Genomic DNA, 18,677 nt, shown 5'->3' on the forward strand with positions numbered 1-18,677 from the left:
TACAACACATTTGTTGAAACATCACTATTCGAATAGCTCAATTTTGACCAAATATCATGTGAAGTGATACGAAAATTCTTATGATCCTGCGATAATAATACGTGAGTTATTTGTATTGGTGCAAACTATTATCATATCATATGATAAGTGACTCATGAGCTTAGTTTAACTAGAGTTCAAAGATTAGTTTAACAAGAAGTTTAAAGTTCTTTCTATCTTGAGTCATATAGTTGTGTTGGTGCAAAAAAATTAATGCAGAAGAATTTTGTTCCTTTTGATAACGCAGTAAATTTTGTCTCCAACTTACCTTTTATTTAATTAATCTATCTAATTATTTATCCCCACAAAAAAAAAAAATTAATGAACTAATCCAAAACGTGGTGCATATGGGATGGGATACATATGCATAGCAGCATAAGGGCCTCATGGTACAAATTATTTTTCAACCGTTTGAATTGAGGTTTTTATTTATTTTTATACATTTTCATTGGGGAGGGAGACATGAACCCTTGACCCCTCTTTTGAAAATAGCAGGCAATGTCATTACCACATTGAATTGCAAGACCTTTGATGAGAATGAGATTATTTGAAAAAGTTGTACCTAGAAAAAAAAAATGACACTGATTAAATTGTATTTTAAAAAAGTGTGGTTTAAAATCCCTTTACCAAACACACCCTAGACTAAAATAAGCTATATTAATATTAGTTTAGTAAAGATTATGCTAAAATTCAATTTTGTCCCTTGATTTCTTACTTCAAATTTCAAATTAGTACTTTTAAATTTAATTTTGTCAATTCCGTTCATCACTTTGTCAGTAGGGTCAATCTGATCTTTCTATCCAAATTTGTTAGTATATAAAGCCACTTAAAACAATTCTTTTTTTACTTTAAAATATACTGATCAGACCATAAGATCTATTAAATTTAAATGTGTATTTGATGAATGTTTTCAATTAAATTTTTTAATAAAAAAAATATTATTCAAACAACACTAATTGTTAAATGCTAATAAATTTGGTCGGAAGAATTAGATTGACTCATTCTTACAAATTGAGGGATTAAATTGACAAAAATTAAATCTTGAGAACTAATTTGATAATGGATGTAAAAGTCAAGGGACTAAATTAATTTTTTTTTCCTAAAGATAGTTATTTTTGTTACTTAAAAAAAAAAAAAAGCTCTATTTATATGAATGAGAAAAGGAATGTTGAAAAATTGGAAGGATTATAATAAGTAGGGGGTGAAAGTAAATGGTAGAGAGAGGTGTTGACAAAGATTTTGTTAGAAAATTTAAAAATTGAATGCTCTTTTACCATAAGATTGTGTATCAAAAAGTGTTAACATCTGTTTGAATTTAATAGGCAATTAATAACCGCAATAAAAAAATAAAAAGGCAATTAATAGATGTGCTGATCTGGTACAACGCGGCATTCAAGTCCGCATCATCCAAGCTTGCACGGGTCGCTTTCATTTATTATCTTTTTCGCTTCAAAGAAATGCAAAAGTTCACAATTAAAAAATTAAAAAATAAAAAATCTACAACATTAATGGTTTTAAAAAACCTCATTAACCCGCCCCACTTCACTTGACCTGCCACATTTATGCCTCACTTAGGTTTTTTCTGGCCCTGAACTAAATGATGGGCACTCCTAATCCACGCCCCACCTTTCATTTATAAAAATTAAAAAAAAAAAAAAAACATTTTGAGGAGAGAAATTTTTACTAAAGGGGAAATTCTTTAGCAAAATAGATTTTCATGCATATCTTAGACTAGAGTATTCAATATTGGCAAGTATTGTTGGTTTCAATTAGTTCAGTTGAAAAAATCTTTTATTATTGAATAAGAGATTTAGACTTTGAATTTGTCTTACATTAACAACTAATTGATATATTGGCCTAATGATAAAGAATAATTATTATAAAGTGAACATCATAAGTTGAAATACAATCATATATAAAATTAAGAGATATGTTAACGGGCACCATGAAATGTTCATTAAGGATGATTTATATATTGTGGGGTCCATCTAATACAAAATTGGTATAAATTAATGAAATGACTAAAAATAGTAATGAAGTGATAAATGGAACACAAAAAAGTTGACTTTATTGACTTTATACCCTATAAAATTGGTAAAAAATATGACAAAAAGTTGACTTTATTTGCATAAAGTTGTTTCTTAACGAGTACCTTATGGTGCTCGTTAACACTTCAATAAAATTTATATTGGCAAGTATTGCCGACAATAGAGCATTTAAGTTTTGCTAAGAATCTTGTAACTTAATTGGTTGACATCTCTTGGTGTTTCTAATGGAGATATTCAAGAGTTTAAATCTCTGTTATAAAAAATAAAAAAAGTTTTAACGTCGGCTTTTCTTTTTTCTTTTTTTATATAATTATTTTTTATAAGTTGGGTTAAAGTTACACCTAATATAATTTGAAGTAATACTACACTACTAAATAACTTGTTATTAAATTCATATTTTGAAAATCTCATCATTGGATTACATGTTTTATATGTTTTTAACTTATATGCCAATTGAATATTATTTATCATTCAATTTATAAACTCATTTTTTATACATTATTTTAAATTACAAAAACTTGAATTTAAACAATTGATTGATGTCATAGTTATTGATCTTTGATCACCATGAAATTTTACAAGAATAGAGAATATATAAAAATAATGTAATCTAATGGTGAATTTGTCAAAATTTACATTCAATTAAAAAATATTGAGTGGTATAACATTGTTTAGAGTTATACCAAGTGTAACTTGAATCCAATTATTATTTTTTCATTAAAGGTTTTGTGGGTACCTAGGATGTACGGATCTTCGGGCCAAGGGCTTTTTACCTTGTAGCCTTTTACACCGCATCCTCGGCATGTCCTTCAACGTCCTAGAACGTCCTCGAACTGCTTCACAACGTCCTAGGCATGCATGGCAACGTCCTAGGCATGCTTGGCAACATCCTCGGACGATGTCCTAGGAGTCCCACATCGAAGGAAAACCCCCCTACTTGCTGCCTTATAAGTTGTGAAGCGACGGGAGTAGTGTACCATCGGTTTATAGTTATTCGAATAACTAAACCGATGGTACACTACTCTCTTCACTTCACAGCTTATAAGGCAGCAAGTGGGGGGAGTTTTCCTTCAATGTGAGACTCTTAGGGCACCGTCCGAGCACGTTGCCAAGCATGCCTAGGACGTTGCCATGTATACTTAGGACGTTGCAAAGCCGTCCGAAGACGTCCTAGGACGTTGAAGGACATGCCGAGGATGCGGTGTAAAAGGCTACAAGGTAAAAAGCCCTTGGCCCGAAGATCCGTACATCCTAGGTACCCACAGGTTTTAACAGCACAATAGTGCCCCTAAGCTTTAACCCCATATGACATATTGATCTCAGAGTTAGTGTGATTTCCTTCCCTAAAATATAGAGTTACCACTTGATAAAATCATATTGACCGGAAGTGAGGCCTATGCAATACCAAGAAAAGAAGCAACCAATGTTATAAGTTATGACACTCCTTGCCAGTATTAAAAGACACTAATAAACTCCCGATGCTTCCAATTCAAAAAAAGTTCAAATTAAGAACTAGTGTTCTATACATTATATTCTTTCACATCATATGATATAAAAGAAAATTAATATTTTAATGCCTAAAAGTATAATACACATGTATCTTTTCCTAAAAAAATAAAAATACACATGTATCATTTTCATAAGCATTAAATATTTTAGGAATACAATTGGGATTAGTCTCAACATCTCTGAAATTATTACCATCTTATTAGGCACTAGTAATCCAACACATTACCAATAATTTAATTTTAAGGAATCATTACCATCACATAGTACATGTTATTATGCTAACATCAAAGAGAAAAGATTAAGAATCTTGGAGACAGAATTACAAAAACTTTTTATAATTTGAGATGAATAAAAATATGAAAAATTAACAAATTAAACTTAATTTCTATCGATATTTTTCTTTTAAATCATAATGGAATTAATCACGTGATATGCATATAATTTCTGTCATCATATCATAATTTGAGAAGCAATAAAATGGTTTAATTAACACCTTTCAGTCTTGCACATCATATATATTTTTGAATTCATTAATTCTTTAATAAAAAAATAAAATACTATCATAGTGTTTGAAATGTCAAAAATGTAATTTTCAAGGGGTTAATTGTTTAAATAAAAAAAATTCAAGGATCAAATTAAAATGCGAAACTTTCAAAAGCTGTATATTAATATGTAAACATAAATTGGATTTATTATGTTCATCTAGAAACAGACTTAAAAAATAAAAAATAAAAAAAAGTAGCAAGACAGCATATATATTTGGCTAGCGTGGGTCGTCATTGGTTAAAGAATGGATAAAGAAAGGGAATCAGACAAGATATGAAATTTTCTCAAAAAAAAAAAAAGAATAAAAAAAAAAAAAAAACCAATTTTTAAACTTTGTAGATTAATATGACAATTGATCAAACTCATAGAGTTTAAAGTATATTTTTTGCCTATTATTAGTAATTATTTAATTGGAAAACATTTGGAAATATAGCATTTTTTGTTTCTAAGGTAATCAAGCTTTAAAACTCGTGATTTTAAGTGCTGCATTCCCAAATAACTTCAAAATAACACCAATTTAAATCATTAATATTAAAAAGAGATTATTTAGCATTTTTTACCTAGTTTTTGCACAATCCGACATGAGCAAATCCAATTCAACATGGTTTTATATCACATTAATAAATAATTGATATAACATAAGTCATATATTAGGTTGGACATTGATTCTAACATACTCCTTATTATACATCCTTTATGCACATCGCCCATTTCACATTTAAATGTCTGAAATTATCGACATTGTGTGTACAAAGTACACATTAACAAATGTATAAGAAAATTTTCCCTATTGGTTTAACAATTAACAATTAAAAATCATACTTTGCCATCCAAAACAAGATAATAATTTGAACATACCTTCTTGGTAACTCAATGACAAAATTATCTTACATCCCCAAACAAAACCAATCACATTCTATTTATCAAAATACCAACATTCATTAATTAGGATTGTTCATACCAATTAGTTAATTAGTACAAACTTCCCCTTTTTCCATCTTGATGTATTTGAACTAAGGGGAAGTAGATGGAGGTAGTTTAATTCACTTTGTTTGGATTTTTTTTTAAAGGAAGGGGGAAAATGTTTGAGGAGATAAGATAATCTTCCGAACCCCTCATTTTGTGTTCTTCCGAAATAGGAGAATCTAGAGATAAGCGAGTTTCACTTATATGTATATTTTAAAAAAATATATCATTTTTCCTCTTATGATGTCAATTTATATTTATTTCATTAGATCAAACAAATGAGGGGAATAATTGTCAATTTGTGTGATGTCTTATTATTTCCTCTTCACACTTTTAATATGACTAAATTACACTTTTCACCCTTAAAGTGTAGGGTTGTTTTCATTTTGGTCCATTAAGTTTGGGATTTTCATTTTAGTCCACCAAGTTTGGTTTGTTTGTTTGATTTTTTTTTTTCAAAAAATCCTTTTGTCCATATTTGTAATTGATTTGGCCGTTAAGTGCCAACCAAACAACAACGTCATCTCTCTCTCTCTCTCTCTCTTAACAGTCATTGATCACTACTTCAATTGCATTTCCGTTAATTCCCAAAACTTATAAATATCTATACATAGTTCATAATTATGCGAGCCAAATAATCCATATAAAATTCATAATATGTATAGAATATCATGCATTGCCATCAATTGTCTAGAATCGTTACAACAACAAACCAAGCCTTAGTTCCAAAACATTCGGGTCGACAAATCTATTCTTTTCATCATTCTATCCTATCCAAAGTCACTCTATCTTCACCTCCTTAATTGACATATCATTTTTTACTACTATGCTATTGTAAATGAATAAAAAATGCATTTGTTACAATTACAAATTTTCTCAAATACTTTAGACAACCATTACTTGTTTGCAGAAGTTCTGGCTTATTGACACTGCTAGAATTAGAAGAAGGGCAGCTATAGGTTAAACAGGTAGTACGGCGGAAGCTTTATCAGTGAATCGAGCATTTTGAGCCATATATCTTTCTAATGTTGTTGCTCTTGTCATTGAGGCCATGGCTGGTATCACGGAACAAGTACTTCATCCATTTCTTTTTTTGGGGACATTATATAATCTTTTTCTGCCTTAACGAAACTGTATTGCACCTCAGTGCAAAATTTGGTGAAACCAAAAATGCATTTTACACAAATTTCAATGGAAAAATTTGATTGTGGGTGGATATGCTTGGCCTTCATTCTTCAACCCAAATGCTTGATAAATTACAGTTGCTGATTGTTTCTACTACTTGAGAAGCTCTTATGCTCCAGCTCAATTCGGCTGAATGCATAACATTTCTTCAAGCCTTGTACCCTTGTGAGTCTCCTCACCTCTTCCACCCCAGGCCAATTACCAGCTTCAGCATAAACCATACTCAACATGGTATAATTGGCAGCGTTATCAGGTTCTGATTCGATAAGCCAAAGTGCTAACTTTTCAGCAATTTCCAATCTTCCATGAACCTTACAAGCAGATACCAAGGAGCTCCAAATTTTTGTACTAGGTTTCATGGGCATTGCTCTTACAACCTCACAAGCATCGTCAAGCTTCCCTGACCTTCCAAGGAGGTCGATAAAGCATGCATAATGTTCTACAGTTAAGGGAATTTTATCATCTTTCATTACACAATCAAAGATCTTTCGTCCCTCTTCGACAAGGCCAGTATGGTTGCAAGTGGATAATAGAGCAAGGAAAGTCATTGAATCTGGCTTCATCCCTTTGTCTTGCATCTCATGGAAGAGTTGCAAAGCTTCTTCACCACAACCATGAAGACCATAGCCACTGATTAATGTGCTCCATGAAGTGCAATCTCTGGTTGGCATTTCTTTAAAAATTTGATGGGAAGCCATGAGACAGCCACACTTTGCATACATATTTATAAGTGCATTCTCAATGAAAATGTCAAAGTTCAAGCCAGATTTCAGGATATAGCCATGGACTCCACATCCATGCTTTAGTGAAGATAAACTGGTGCAGATAGAAAGTATGGCCAATAGAGTTACAGAGTTAGGCTCTATTCCCTGCATCTGCATTTGGCTAAAAAGATTCATTGCTTTGCTGCTATTCCTACTTTGAGCATAGCTCCCAATAATCAAACTCCACATCACAACATCTTTAATAATTGACTTCTCAAAAATGATCTCAGCAGAATGCAAAGTTTCCTGGAATTTGCAATACATATGTATGAGAGCTGCTGAAAAATGATGATCTGCATCAAATCCATGACGAAAAGCATAGCCATGAATCTCTTTGCCATGCTCAATATAGCCCAACTCTGCAAAAGCTGGTAACACCGTAAGTAACGTTACTCGATTGGGTTTAACCCCGGAAACCTGCATTGCTTGAAAGCAATTGATTGCCATATCGTAGTTTTGATTAGCCGTGCAGCCAGAAATCATAGCAGTCCATGAAACTTCGTTTTTATTTTCCATTCCTTCAAACACACGTAAAGCTACTAATGAGTCATGACATCTCAAGTAAAAATCAACCAAAGCCGTTGACAAAAACACCGACTCCTTGATCATTCCATCAACAATAACAAGCCCATGAATTTGTCTCCCTAGTCTAAACTCCCCTTTCTTTGCACAAGCTGACACTATGGCGGCAATTAACTCGGGCTTTGGTTCAAAACCACACATATACATCTCCTTAAACATTTCTAAAGCGTCCCCGCAATACCCATTTTGTAAATAGCAATTTATCATGGAATTCCATGAGATGGTGTCTCTATGAGGCATTGTATCAAACACTTGACGTGCAGCTTCGGTAATGGAAAATTTAGCATACATAGAGACGAGAGAATTGGATATAATTGCCTCTGAATCAGAGCCTGTCTTGAGGGCCATGCAGTGAAGCTGGAGGCCAAAATGGTAGGACTGAGCATGAGAGCATGCCTTGATGATTGAAGGAATAAAAATGGAGGTGGTTTCATAGAGACCCAATGGATGAAGCTCTTCTTTGTATAGTTCAAGTGTTTCGTTATAAAGTCCTTCGGAAACGTAGTCTCTAATTTTACAGTGAATGGCTGGAATTGATAGTGTGGGGTCTACAGTTGAAGAGAATCGTCTGATCAAAGGATGCATAATTGATGATCCAAATCTTGGCTATGTTGATATCATGGGTATTGAAAGTAGGCAGGTCCCAAAGAGCACAACTGAAAAACTTTGCAACCTATCTGTTCATTTTAAAATAAAGGGGAAATTTCATTAAAAAAAGAAAAGAAAAAGAAAACCAAGAGAATATACCTATTTCATACTCCCTCCGTCCCATTTTTTTTGTCCTCTATTCTATTTTGAGATGTCCCAAAATATTGTCCTATTTCTAAAAATAAAAGTCATTAATTTACTAATGTTCCTATTATAACCTTATTAATTTACTAATTCAATTTTTTAATAAATTTTTTTAAGGGTAGTTTTGGAAACTTATACATTTTTAAAAGGTAGACAAGACAATAAATGATGTTTCCTTAAAAAGTTTGACTTTTCAAACAGGACAAAAAAATTGAGACGGAGGGAGTATTAGGTAGCAAATTTTAAAATTTGTAAATTAAAGTTATAAACTTATGGTTCAGTGTAAATTTATACTTATTGTAAAAGGGTGTTTTTGTATTTAATCAGTGTGTCATTTACGCAAAAATCAAGTGCAAGTCATGTGCTATTAATTTCTGTCCAATTTAACGGTGCAAAGTATTACAGATGTCATTTGAATAATTTATAATACAAAGTGTAATCTGGTCTATAGTTTAGGGTAATGAAATGTAATTTCTCCAAATTTATGAAATGGTTTCAATTTAAAGCTTTTATTCATCTCTGTTATTTATGCTTATTTTGTATAGGAATGGAGTAGAGAAGATGGAAAAAGTAGCGGGAAAACATTATATTTCACCTAACCAGAAAGTTTTAATTTTTTGGTAATCAATTTATCACTCTGAAAAAATCTTTGTCTGTCTACCCTTTCACTTCATTGATAGTCAAATTGATTAATGAGAAACTCTAAGTTAAATGTAGAGTTTTAATAAATGAATTCTTATTTGCTATGTTATTGTCCAAAATAATAAAAATGAATGACGAAGATAAACAAAGGCCTCATATTGAAATGATTTGATAAGTTTGGATTTTAATTGACAAAATTTAAAACATGAGACTTCATTTGAAACATGGTAGAAAACTTTGGATTTTTTTTTTCATTATGAAATTTCACCTAAAATAAAAATCTTAATGTGTAATGTAGTTCATGAATATAGCACACACTTTTTCCGTTTTTGGTATTTGGTGCTTTTATTTTATTTTAAAGTGTAAATAAGATGATTGTAAACTTCGAAAATCTGACCAAAAGTCTTGTAACTCAATTGACATCTCTTGGTATATATTCTAATAGGATTCAAATCTACCCTCACTCAATTATCGAATTATCAAAATTAAAAGTTACACTAGACCGATATTACTAAATTATGAGATGGCGTATATAATACTTACTTATGGTTTATTGTTCGATATAGAGTTCTCCTTTCAAGCAATTGGTAGGAGCACTCCATATAAATAATTAAATATAACAAATTATTATTGGATAAGCTATTTCTCTCAATGAATCTTCTAATTTTTATTTAGAAATAAGACATGTGACATTTAAAAAATAAGTTTGTCTCTTATGTTTCATATTTCTTTTTAGTCATTTTGGTCTTCTTAAATCTTATGTATTTCTCATCCTTATCTAGTAAAAAAAAAAATTCCTTGACATAAAATATTACAAATATATATATACCATAACACTGCTAGTAGTTTCACAAGTTCTAAATAGTTTAACTAATAAAATCTCTTAAGAGTCTTGATTTCAAATCAATGATACACCCAAACGAATTGATATCTTGTAGAATATGGCTTTAATTAGGAGTTCAACTCCTAGTTAGATTTGGATAAGGAAAAATTTTTATTTCTTTTGGATTACTGTTGTTGGAAGTTATCAAGCTCTATTAGAAGTCTTGTCTACAACTTGATTTGAAATTCTTTTTGAAATAGGAGTGATTCTCCTTTTGTGTGTGGAAAAAAAGTCTAGTTCTTCTTGATTTTGGATATGCTAGCCGACTTAAGTCTCCTATATAAGTAGAGTGCTGTTGTGGCAAATCGAGAGAGTGGGTGTGAGAAAAAGAGGCTCTCTTTTGTTTGGTTCTTTGATATTTGTGAGTTGCAATTTGGAATAATGAGAGAGGTTTGTTACCGCTTGGTTTTGATTTCGTAGTTTGGTGATTTGCTTTCTCTTGGTGTGCTGCAATTTTTGGATTTGATTTGTGGCTCTCTCTTTGGTTTGTGTGCAATTGGTATTTGGTATTTATGAACCTTTGGTTTTTTAGTTTGTATTTGTGAGAGAGAGCTATTTGGGTGTATTTGAGATTTGGGTTTGTGAGAGTGCCTCTACACCAATTTGTATTATCCCAAATTTGATATAGTGAAATTTGTTCATCATCACCCGTGGATGTAGGCTATTGCCAAACCACGTAAATTCTTGGTGTTTTGTGTCTATTTTCTCTTGGATTAATTTTCTTCGTTTCTATTGTTAGTTTGAAGATCTTTCACAAGCCTAAAATAATTTCACAATCAATCTTTATAATTTGAGCTTCTGCTATTTTACAACATATCTTGACTCAATGATAAAGAAAAATAATTATGAAATAAAGTCATAGACTCAAATCCTATCAACAAAACAAGTAGTTTACTAGTTTTTCAACTTTTACAAGCATTTAGAGAATGGCACGTGATATTAATTTGGGTAAGAGCCTTATAGTATTTCATGGTGTTTCCAACAGAGACATTTAGGGTTCAAATCAATTTTTTTTTTTTTGTAATTATTGAATTATTTAAAAATAAAATGGTCATATTTTAGCAGGAAAATTAGATTTTGCAGAAATTATTCTTGACATTATACTCCACATAGATTCATGTTTTTGGTTACTTCCAATTCAAGACAATAGAAGCATTACAATAATTTTTAAATTTCAAAAAGCCCATCTAGGGATATTAATGCACCCAAAACGTCCAGCCAGTCTAGGCTCCTCTTGGCGACACGATGATGATGGCCACAGCTCTGCTCTTCTTCCAGTCCTCCTCACGGCTTTTACAACTACTTTGCGGTCAATGTAGCCCAACACGGTGATCTTGCTCATTACCACATCAATTTCCACACACGTTACTCCTGTAATAATAGATTAGATAATTAATCAACTTGCATGCATGCAAAAATGTTCTTGTCTTGGCTGACTCCACATTTTTTTTTTTTTGGGGATTTATCATGATAGATGGAAAGTGGAAACCACAATTAAATCTTGGGATTGTGCCTAATTTAGAATGATTAAACCGTAAATAAGCAGCATTTTATTTTTGTGGCTTTTTAGAATTACAAACACTTTCAAACCCTAAAAAATGTCTATTTGGCTTTGTGAGTTTTGAACCCTAGCTAATTTATGGCGAAGAAGAATTATTTTATACATCGGTTTCATGCCATGAATCGATATATTTCTTGGTTAATGGGAATTACACGCTTGTAGGCCCTATGTGTTGTAAGACATCCATTACATAAAACCAATAATGTACAAGATGCAACATTTCTCCAAAAAAAAAAAAAAAAAAAAATGGTGGGTGGGGGGGAGGAGGAATGGAATGAAATTGACATTCCCTTGTAGCAATTCCATTCCTTCTTACTTGACCCCAAACAAGATAGATATGCCTTAAGATCCTTTCTACTCCCTACCCACAATTTCCCATCTCCCAAATGGGCTGTTAGGCTTTGAGTTTGCCATTTTTCCTATGATAACATAATATAGAGAGTATATAGTTAGGGGTGGGGCAGATCATGAAAAATAGAGTTGGTAGAACCTCCAAGCTACTGTTCTGAAATTATGAGCCAGCTGTGGTTGGTAGGCATGTTTTCTTACTGTTAGGATACCTATTGATGAAATTTTTTTAATTTTTAAAAACTGATAAATCTTAGAGTTGACCTACTACTGCTTCATTTAACAGCAGAAGATCTAAGTTTGGATCTGTAATGCTGTATTTTTATTCAGCTCAGGCTGTGTCTTATGATATAGAACCTCAAGGATTTAGAACGAGGAAAATGGCTTTAATCTCTGTTATTTGGTTGAGCTGCCTCATCCATCTCCCCCATCACCCCTTCTCTCTCTCTCTCTCTCTCTCCTTAAAAAAAGAGATAAAGAAAGTCCCATGTGAAAATGGAGATTTTCCACTAATAAGCACACAGGATAATAGATAAACATAGTAGGCTTCTAGCTAAAAATATCGCATTTGTTATAATGCCTTTTGGAAGTGCTGCATGACCAGATTCTGTGTGCAAATTAGATAGCTTTCTTGTTTGCTATGTAATCCTCACCTTTTTTACACGGAAAAATGGGTGGAGTCCTATCAATGACAATGGATGAATTCATCCAACCACTAACTTACAATCAAGTTAGCTACAGCTAGTCTTGAAGGAAGCAAATGTAAAAGGCATTGATTTTAGTGTCATTAACATAATCCTTTTCCTCTGCAGTGGTTTGGAATCCATGGGATAAGAAAGCAAAGGCAATTCCTGATTTTGGGGATGATGAATACAAGCATATGCTGTGTGTTGAAGCTGCTTGTGTGGAAACGCCCATTACATTGAAACCAGGTGAAGAATGGAAAGGAAGGCAGGAACTATCTGCCGTTCCTTCCAGTTATTGTAGCGGACAACTTGACCCACAAGTGGTACTCCAAAGCAGTTAAAATTCAACTGTCTGGGTGCATATCTTGTACAGGTACTTTACTGATTGGAACAATCAGTACCTGCAATTTTAATTACAAGCATTCATGGTCTTAAAATTAGAACATGTTCGTGTATGAGTTTCCCTAAGTAGCTGGGGATGTGTAGTGGAAGTTCTGCATTACAGTCTCTTAGTTTCCATTTGCTTGCTTTCATGTTGAGGATTATGCATGGTATATATCATAGACTTTTACGAGAGGTACCACATGTGTCCATCCACTTCACATAAAAGAGGTCTAGGTCTTGAAGCATTGGTTTGAAACATCAACTCCCTTATATTTGGAGCATTGTACGAGTCAGTAATAGAGTGGGGTAGTTACATGCTTACATTTGATTATTGTGATAGCTTGATTTGGTCCTGAGTTTTGGATATATAATTTCTACTTCAGTGCTTTTTCCAGGTGGATGAATTCAGAGCCTTCCTTAATGTGTTGGGTTGAGTTTAGTGCTTGCGTATTTCTGGGCTTTTAGGCTATCGTCCACCCAAATGACAAACCTAGGCTTCTTATTTATGGACAGAGACCTTTTATTTCTTTGCAAGTTTATTTTCATGTAGGTTTCTGATCTATTATATTTTTTGTCATGCCCTAATGATATAGGTGTTCAACCAAATGCACAATTTGGAAACATGAATTGGATGTTGTATCTTTCTCAAATTAACCATACTTATTTGGTATCGAATGTTGCATTTGAATTTCTTTTGTTCCATCAAGTGTGCTAATTGTAACTATAACTGCAGGGCTCTATTGCAGTCTAGATTTGGTGTTGTCAGTGAATTCTTGCCAGAATATTTTTTGTTGGAGGGCAGAATCATCATTACCAGAATTGTCTATATAATGTCATTGAAGCTTTATTTGGTTAAAGAAAAAGGAACACAGAAGGCAGTTTCAAAAAAGAGTTGCTTTAACAATTGTATATTACTAGATTTCTACCGAAAAAAAGGTGGAAGAGAAGAAAGATGACACATCTAGGCTTCTCATTTGTTTGGTTTTTGTTCCTCCACCCACTTCATCTTCTTTTGTAGACATGTATTTATTATTTGTATGGAATATCATTAGTTTTTGGTGCATGAGACATCTCTTGCATTCATGACTTGTTTGGGACACCATTGTTTACTAAGTACCCCAATGAATGGATTACTTTGCAGCATTTAAATGCTAAATAGTTTTTGTGATGAATGCCTGAAGGGTATGTATTTGTTTGATGAATATGACTTTTGAGTTGGTACTGTATTTCATGCTTACTTTCCTTAGTATTGCTTCGTTAATATAACCTGTTACCTACTTTTCAAAAAGTGATTATAAGTCATCAAAATATACAATTCTTCATACTAAGCATGTTTCCGCATGCACACGCAAGGTACAGAACACTTAAAACTTTGGCTAAAATGCACTTTACTCTTTACATCTTTTAACTTTGGGTCGCTTTTAAATTGGCCCCTCTTTTAAAACTTGCATTATACTCTCGAGTCTCGACTATTAAGTTTTAACGTGTTGTCAGTGTGCCTCTTCTGACATACTACTATAAATTCTTGTCCTTGATTAGTTCAGAAGTTCCATGGAAAAATAATGGTTTACTTAGAATATTTCTTGTTCATCATTGGTTAGTTCATGGTTATACTAAGCTCCAATTACTTATCGTATGATATGATGATGCAGCAAAAGAGGCCTAAATTCATAAACATTGTGGTTCGGCTTGTAATTAAAAATGGAAAATTGGTTTTACAAAAAGAAAACATGGAAAATTGGTTGGGGTCGGATGGGTTTGGATTCAATCCAATTGGGTATGACTAAGACCAAATTTGGATAAAAAACGAGCTGGACTAAAAAAAAAAAAAAATTTAAATTAAATTAAATAGTACATAATTCTTAATTTTGTCATCCAACTCTAATAAATCCCAAAAGAATAAAAGAAAAAAAAAATTTGAGAAGTGCTACATGCACAACACTTTTATAACAACTTTTATGTGGTAAGTTGTTATTAGTTTTGATTTAAACTCACAATTAAAATTATTTTTTGCCCATCAATAACAATCAGTAATAACTTATCACTTATGATTTGTTGTTATTATGAAAATATTGTGGACATAACATTTCTCTAAAACTAAACTTCAAGTTCAAGTGCACATATTATTTTATTTAAAATATGAATTAAAGTTAACATAATGATAACTAACATTTCCAATTTTAGGTAGTATTTGTTTAGTTAAAGTAATTTAAGAAGTTAAAGAAGAGTTTTAAACAAAATAATGTTACAAAGGAACTAACACTAGAAATATAATTATACAAATTTTATTGAAAAAACTGTCATAATTTGTTTGAGGGATATGTTCAAACTTCTAACCTCATTATTGTTAGACTATTGTTTATTACACACAAACGGTTTTACACACCTTCAAAAGCAACTGAAATCTTGACGGATCTTTGAAATACTTTAATAAAATTGTTTGTGAGAAATCCTCACCGGTACTAGAAATGTTTTGTTTGGGTTTGCAACTTGCAATGCACCAATAGTAAAACGAATTAGATCCCAATTTTCAACTCTATATCTCAGTTTTCGAAAACCGGAAACAACAACATTAACATATTATCGTTAAAACGCGTCAGTTTTGATAGTAAAGATACGAAACAGGTAACACTTTTGTTGTGCCGCCTTAGGTACAACAGTTATGAACTGAGACCCTATCAAATCTTTCATATAAAAACCACAAAACCCTACATCTTTTCTTTACCCTAGTTCTTGAAATGTAATGTGTTTTTTCTGAGAACAAACACACAAAATCTTTCTTTCTTGCCATCCAAGAAACATGAGGAAAACAGAGTCTGAGGCAAGCTTGTATGGCAATGGAGAAACCTGGGTCAGAGGCCCATTGCTGGGCAAAGGAGCTTTTGGGTCTGTATTTCTCGCCAATTCCAAGAAACCAAAATCACGCTTTCACTGTTTCCCTTCAACCATGGCTGTCAAATCCGCTGAATTTTCTCTTTCTGCTTCGCTTCAAAAGGAAAAAGAGGTTCACACCAACGTTCAGGGCTCCCCTTTTGTTATTCACTGCTTTGGCGAAGAAATCACTACCCAGCAAAACGGTGAGAATATGGTTTACAACTTGTTGCTTGAGTACGCTTCTGGAGGAACCTTAAGCGATTTGATCAAGAATTCCGGTGGGTCTGGATTGCCTGAGTCCGATGTTAAAAGGTACACAAAATCGATGTTAAAAGGGCTCAGTCATGTTCATGATTGTGGTTATGTACACTGCGATTTGAAGCCTGAGAACGTGTTGCTTGTGAGCAGTACTTGTGAAAATTTTGTGGCAAAGATAGGGGATTTAGGGTTGGCCAAGAGGTCAGGGCAGAGGAAGAAGGGGAGGTTGGATTACTTGAGGGGAACGGCATTGTATATGGCACCAGAAACTGTGATTGAGAATGTGCAAGACATGCAATCTGATATTTGGGCTATAGGGTGTGTGGTGTGTGAAATGCTTACAGGGAAATCTCCTTGGGATAAGGAGGAAGAGTTGGATACAGAGGAACTTTTGAATCTTATTGGTGATGAGCGGCAATTGCCTAAAATTCCGAGTGGGATTTCGAGGGAGGCGAGGGATTTTTTGAAGGCTTGTCTTGTGAGGAAGCCCATGTTCAGGTTCACGGCTGAGATGTTGATGGATCATCCCTTTCTGGCCGATGTGGATGAAGCTGAACCACCTGCTGTTGTTCCTACTCCTACCTGGACTGAGGCTAATTTTCAGCTTAGTGGTTCTTCATTTTCAGACGATGATGATTTGATCGCTTGTTCGTGTTCAGAGGATGATGAAGATTTTGGAGTAGGATTAGTTGTGATCTCAGATGACGAAGCGTCTGTTGTAGGTCAGAAAAGGAAGCGGGTAGCATTTGATGATGACTATAAATTTAGGGCAGCAGCACAGGCTAATTTGAAGTTTCCTGCGTCATTCGTACCAGTTGGAGCTTAATTGTATATTGTTACAGATTTTGATAGATTTAGAGTAGAATAGTTCTTATATGCTATAGGAAGAAAGCGCATTCAATTGTACTTATTCATGATATATAATTCAATACATCAGCATCCAATTTTCCAAGTCGGATTTTTTTTCCCTTGACTATGTATGTTCTGTTTCATTTTTTTATTTTTTATTTTGTGGTGTTTGACTCCTGATAGTAAAGAGGATTTGTATATTTAGCTAATTATACCTAATTTTGGATAGCAACAACTCCAACAACTGCAAATTGTATGTGCTGTCTTGGATGATTTAACAATTGATATCTCTGCTGTGAGTTACTGTTTGCTAAATTAGGAGCTTCCAAATAAGTCTAGGAAAAGTAAAGGAAAAAACACAAGAGAGAGAGGGAGTATTAGAGAGAACTATTTTCTTATTCTTAAGGGTCCTGTTTTTAAACTAGGCAATTGGGGCAATCAGTCTCAAGTTGCCTCTAGGAAAAGCTTCGGTAACTACTTTCTTCCAATCTAATCTATGCTTTCTTGATATTGAAACTGAGACATATCTGATAGAGAAAAGGAAAACAAGGGGGCAGAGAAAAAGAAAATAAAGATAACTGAGACAGTAGGTTGTAGAGCCATGGGTTTAAGCATCAAATACATACCTGGACTTACTACACACAACTGCTTTTAAATGTATGATAATATTGCAATCAATAATTGTTTCTGAAAAGATCATTTTCATCAATCTTCATAATACCATGCATCTCCAAAGACTAAATTAGTCCAGATACAAGTGTAAGTGTTTTTCTCCCTTCCATGATCATTGATCTCAACCAAGGTTTTGCTAAAATAATGTCGTTTATAAAAAATTATATGGCCACACTACAATAGTAAGATCTAAACCATATTAAGACCAAATCTCAGTTGAAATTCTTGCAAGTAAGCAAGAAGAAGTGTTCTAAAAAGAAATGGAAAAGAAAATGAAAGTTACCTTCTTTGAGGACTATGACTTTTTTAGCTGTAACTTGACTTTGGGAATGATTCAATAATCCTACCTTTGTGTCTCCAATAGAAAGATATAAACTTTAAATCTAGGTTGTAAACAGTAATAGATTGATGGCATATACAATTCATATATATGGTATTAAGGCTTAGAAGAGCTAGCTTAAGGATTGTCACTATTATTATGCTTGTCATTGCTATTGTTGTTTATCTTGTGTATGCATCATGGCATTGGCTGAATGGAGCTTTTTCATCTGCATTAATTATGCAGAAGACTTCAAAATTTCAAATAATTTAAGCAATATTCCCTTATTTAATTTTTTTAAATTATTGTGAGGAACGAATTAATATACTACATTAAAATGTTGTCTAAAAGAATTCTTCTCGCACCATCAAATTTTTCCAGATGCAAAGGTAAGGGAGAAACCTGTACTTAGTCCAGTCTGCAATGTATCCACTATATCCACCTAACATATTGCAATACTGTGTTCTCAAGAGCTGCAACATTTCCATCTCTGGCTGTCATAACTAACCTTGCAATCTCAAAATAAGAAACCAAAGCCTTTGCCTTGGAAGCAGCTTCTAGCTTCAGCTCCCATTTTAAAGAAGCTTCTTTCTCCTCTGAAGCTCTCTTCTTTTTCTGCTCAACCAATTGGAAGAACCCCTTGGTGTCCATTCAAATTTAAAAACCAGCTCAGAAGAAATAAACAATGCCACTTCCATCACATCATAATTCAACTATGGAAGTAACAAATAATAGAACATACTTCAATATTCTTTGAAGTCGAATAATAC

At 33.0% G+C, this 18,677-nt stretch overlaps 2 protein-coding genes and 1 non-coding gene across 3 annotated transcripts; 2 read left to right on the forward strand and 1 right to left on the reverse strand.

Annotated features, from left to right (window-relative positions):
* Positions 1–5,757: 5,757 nt before the first annotated feature.
* On the reverse strand, positions 5,758–8,298 carry LOC111986627 (pentatricopeptide repeat-containing protein At4g31070, mitochondrial). The gene has a single exon (XM_024018306.2). It carries the CDS (start codon positions 8,222–8,224, stop codon positions 6,365–6,367), a length of 1,860 nt encoding a protein of 619 aa, XP_023874074.2. The 5' UTR covers positions 8,225–8,298; the 3' UTR covers positions 5,758–6,364.
* A 3,499-nt stretch (positions 8,299–11,797) lies between these two features.
* Positions 11,798–14,139, forward strand: LOC112003359 (uncharacterized). The gene is made up of 2 exons (XR_010625140.1): positions 11,798–12,924; positions 13,669–14,139. It is a non-coding gene; the product is annotated as an uncharacterized LOC112003359 (transcript).
* Positions 14,140–15,519: 1,380 nt separating this feature from the next.
* Positions 15,520–17,019, forward strand: LOC112003337 (mitogen-activated protein kinase kinase kinase 20). The gene has a single exon (XM_024035524.2). The coding sequence runs from the start codon at positions 15,736–15,738 to the stop codon at positions 16,891–16,893; it is 1,158 nt and encodes a 385-aa protein (XP_023891292.1). The 5' UTR covers positions 15,520–15,735; the 3' UTR covers positions 16,894–17,019.
* The last annotated feature ends 1,658 nt before the right edge of the window (positions 17,020–18,677 follow it).

Source organism: Quercus suber, unplaced genomic scaffold (assembly GCF_002906115.3).
Source record: "Quercus suber isolate HL8 unplaced genomic scaffold, Cork oak 2.0 scaffold_21, whole genome shotgun sequence".
In the NCBI taxonomy this organism is placed as follows: Eukaryota; Viridiplantae; Streptophyta; class Magnoliopsida; order Fagales; family Fagaceae; genus Quercus; species Quercus suber.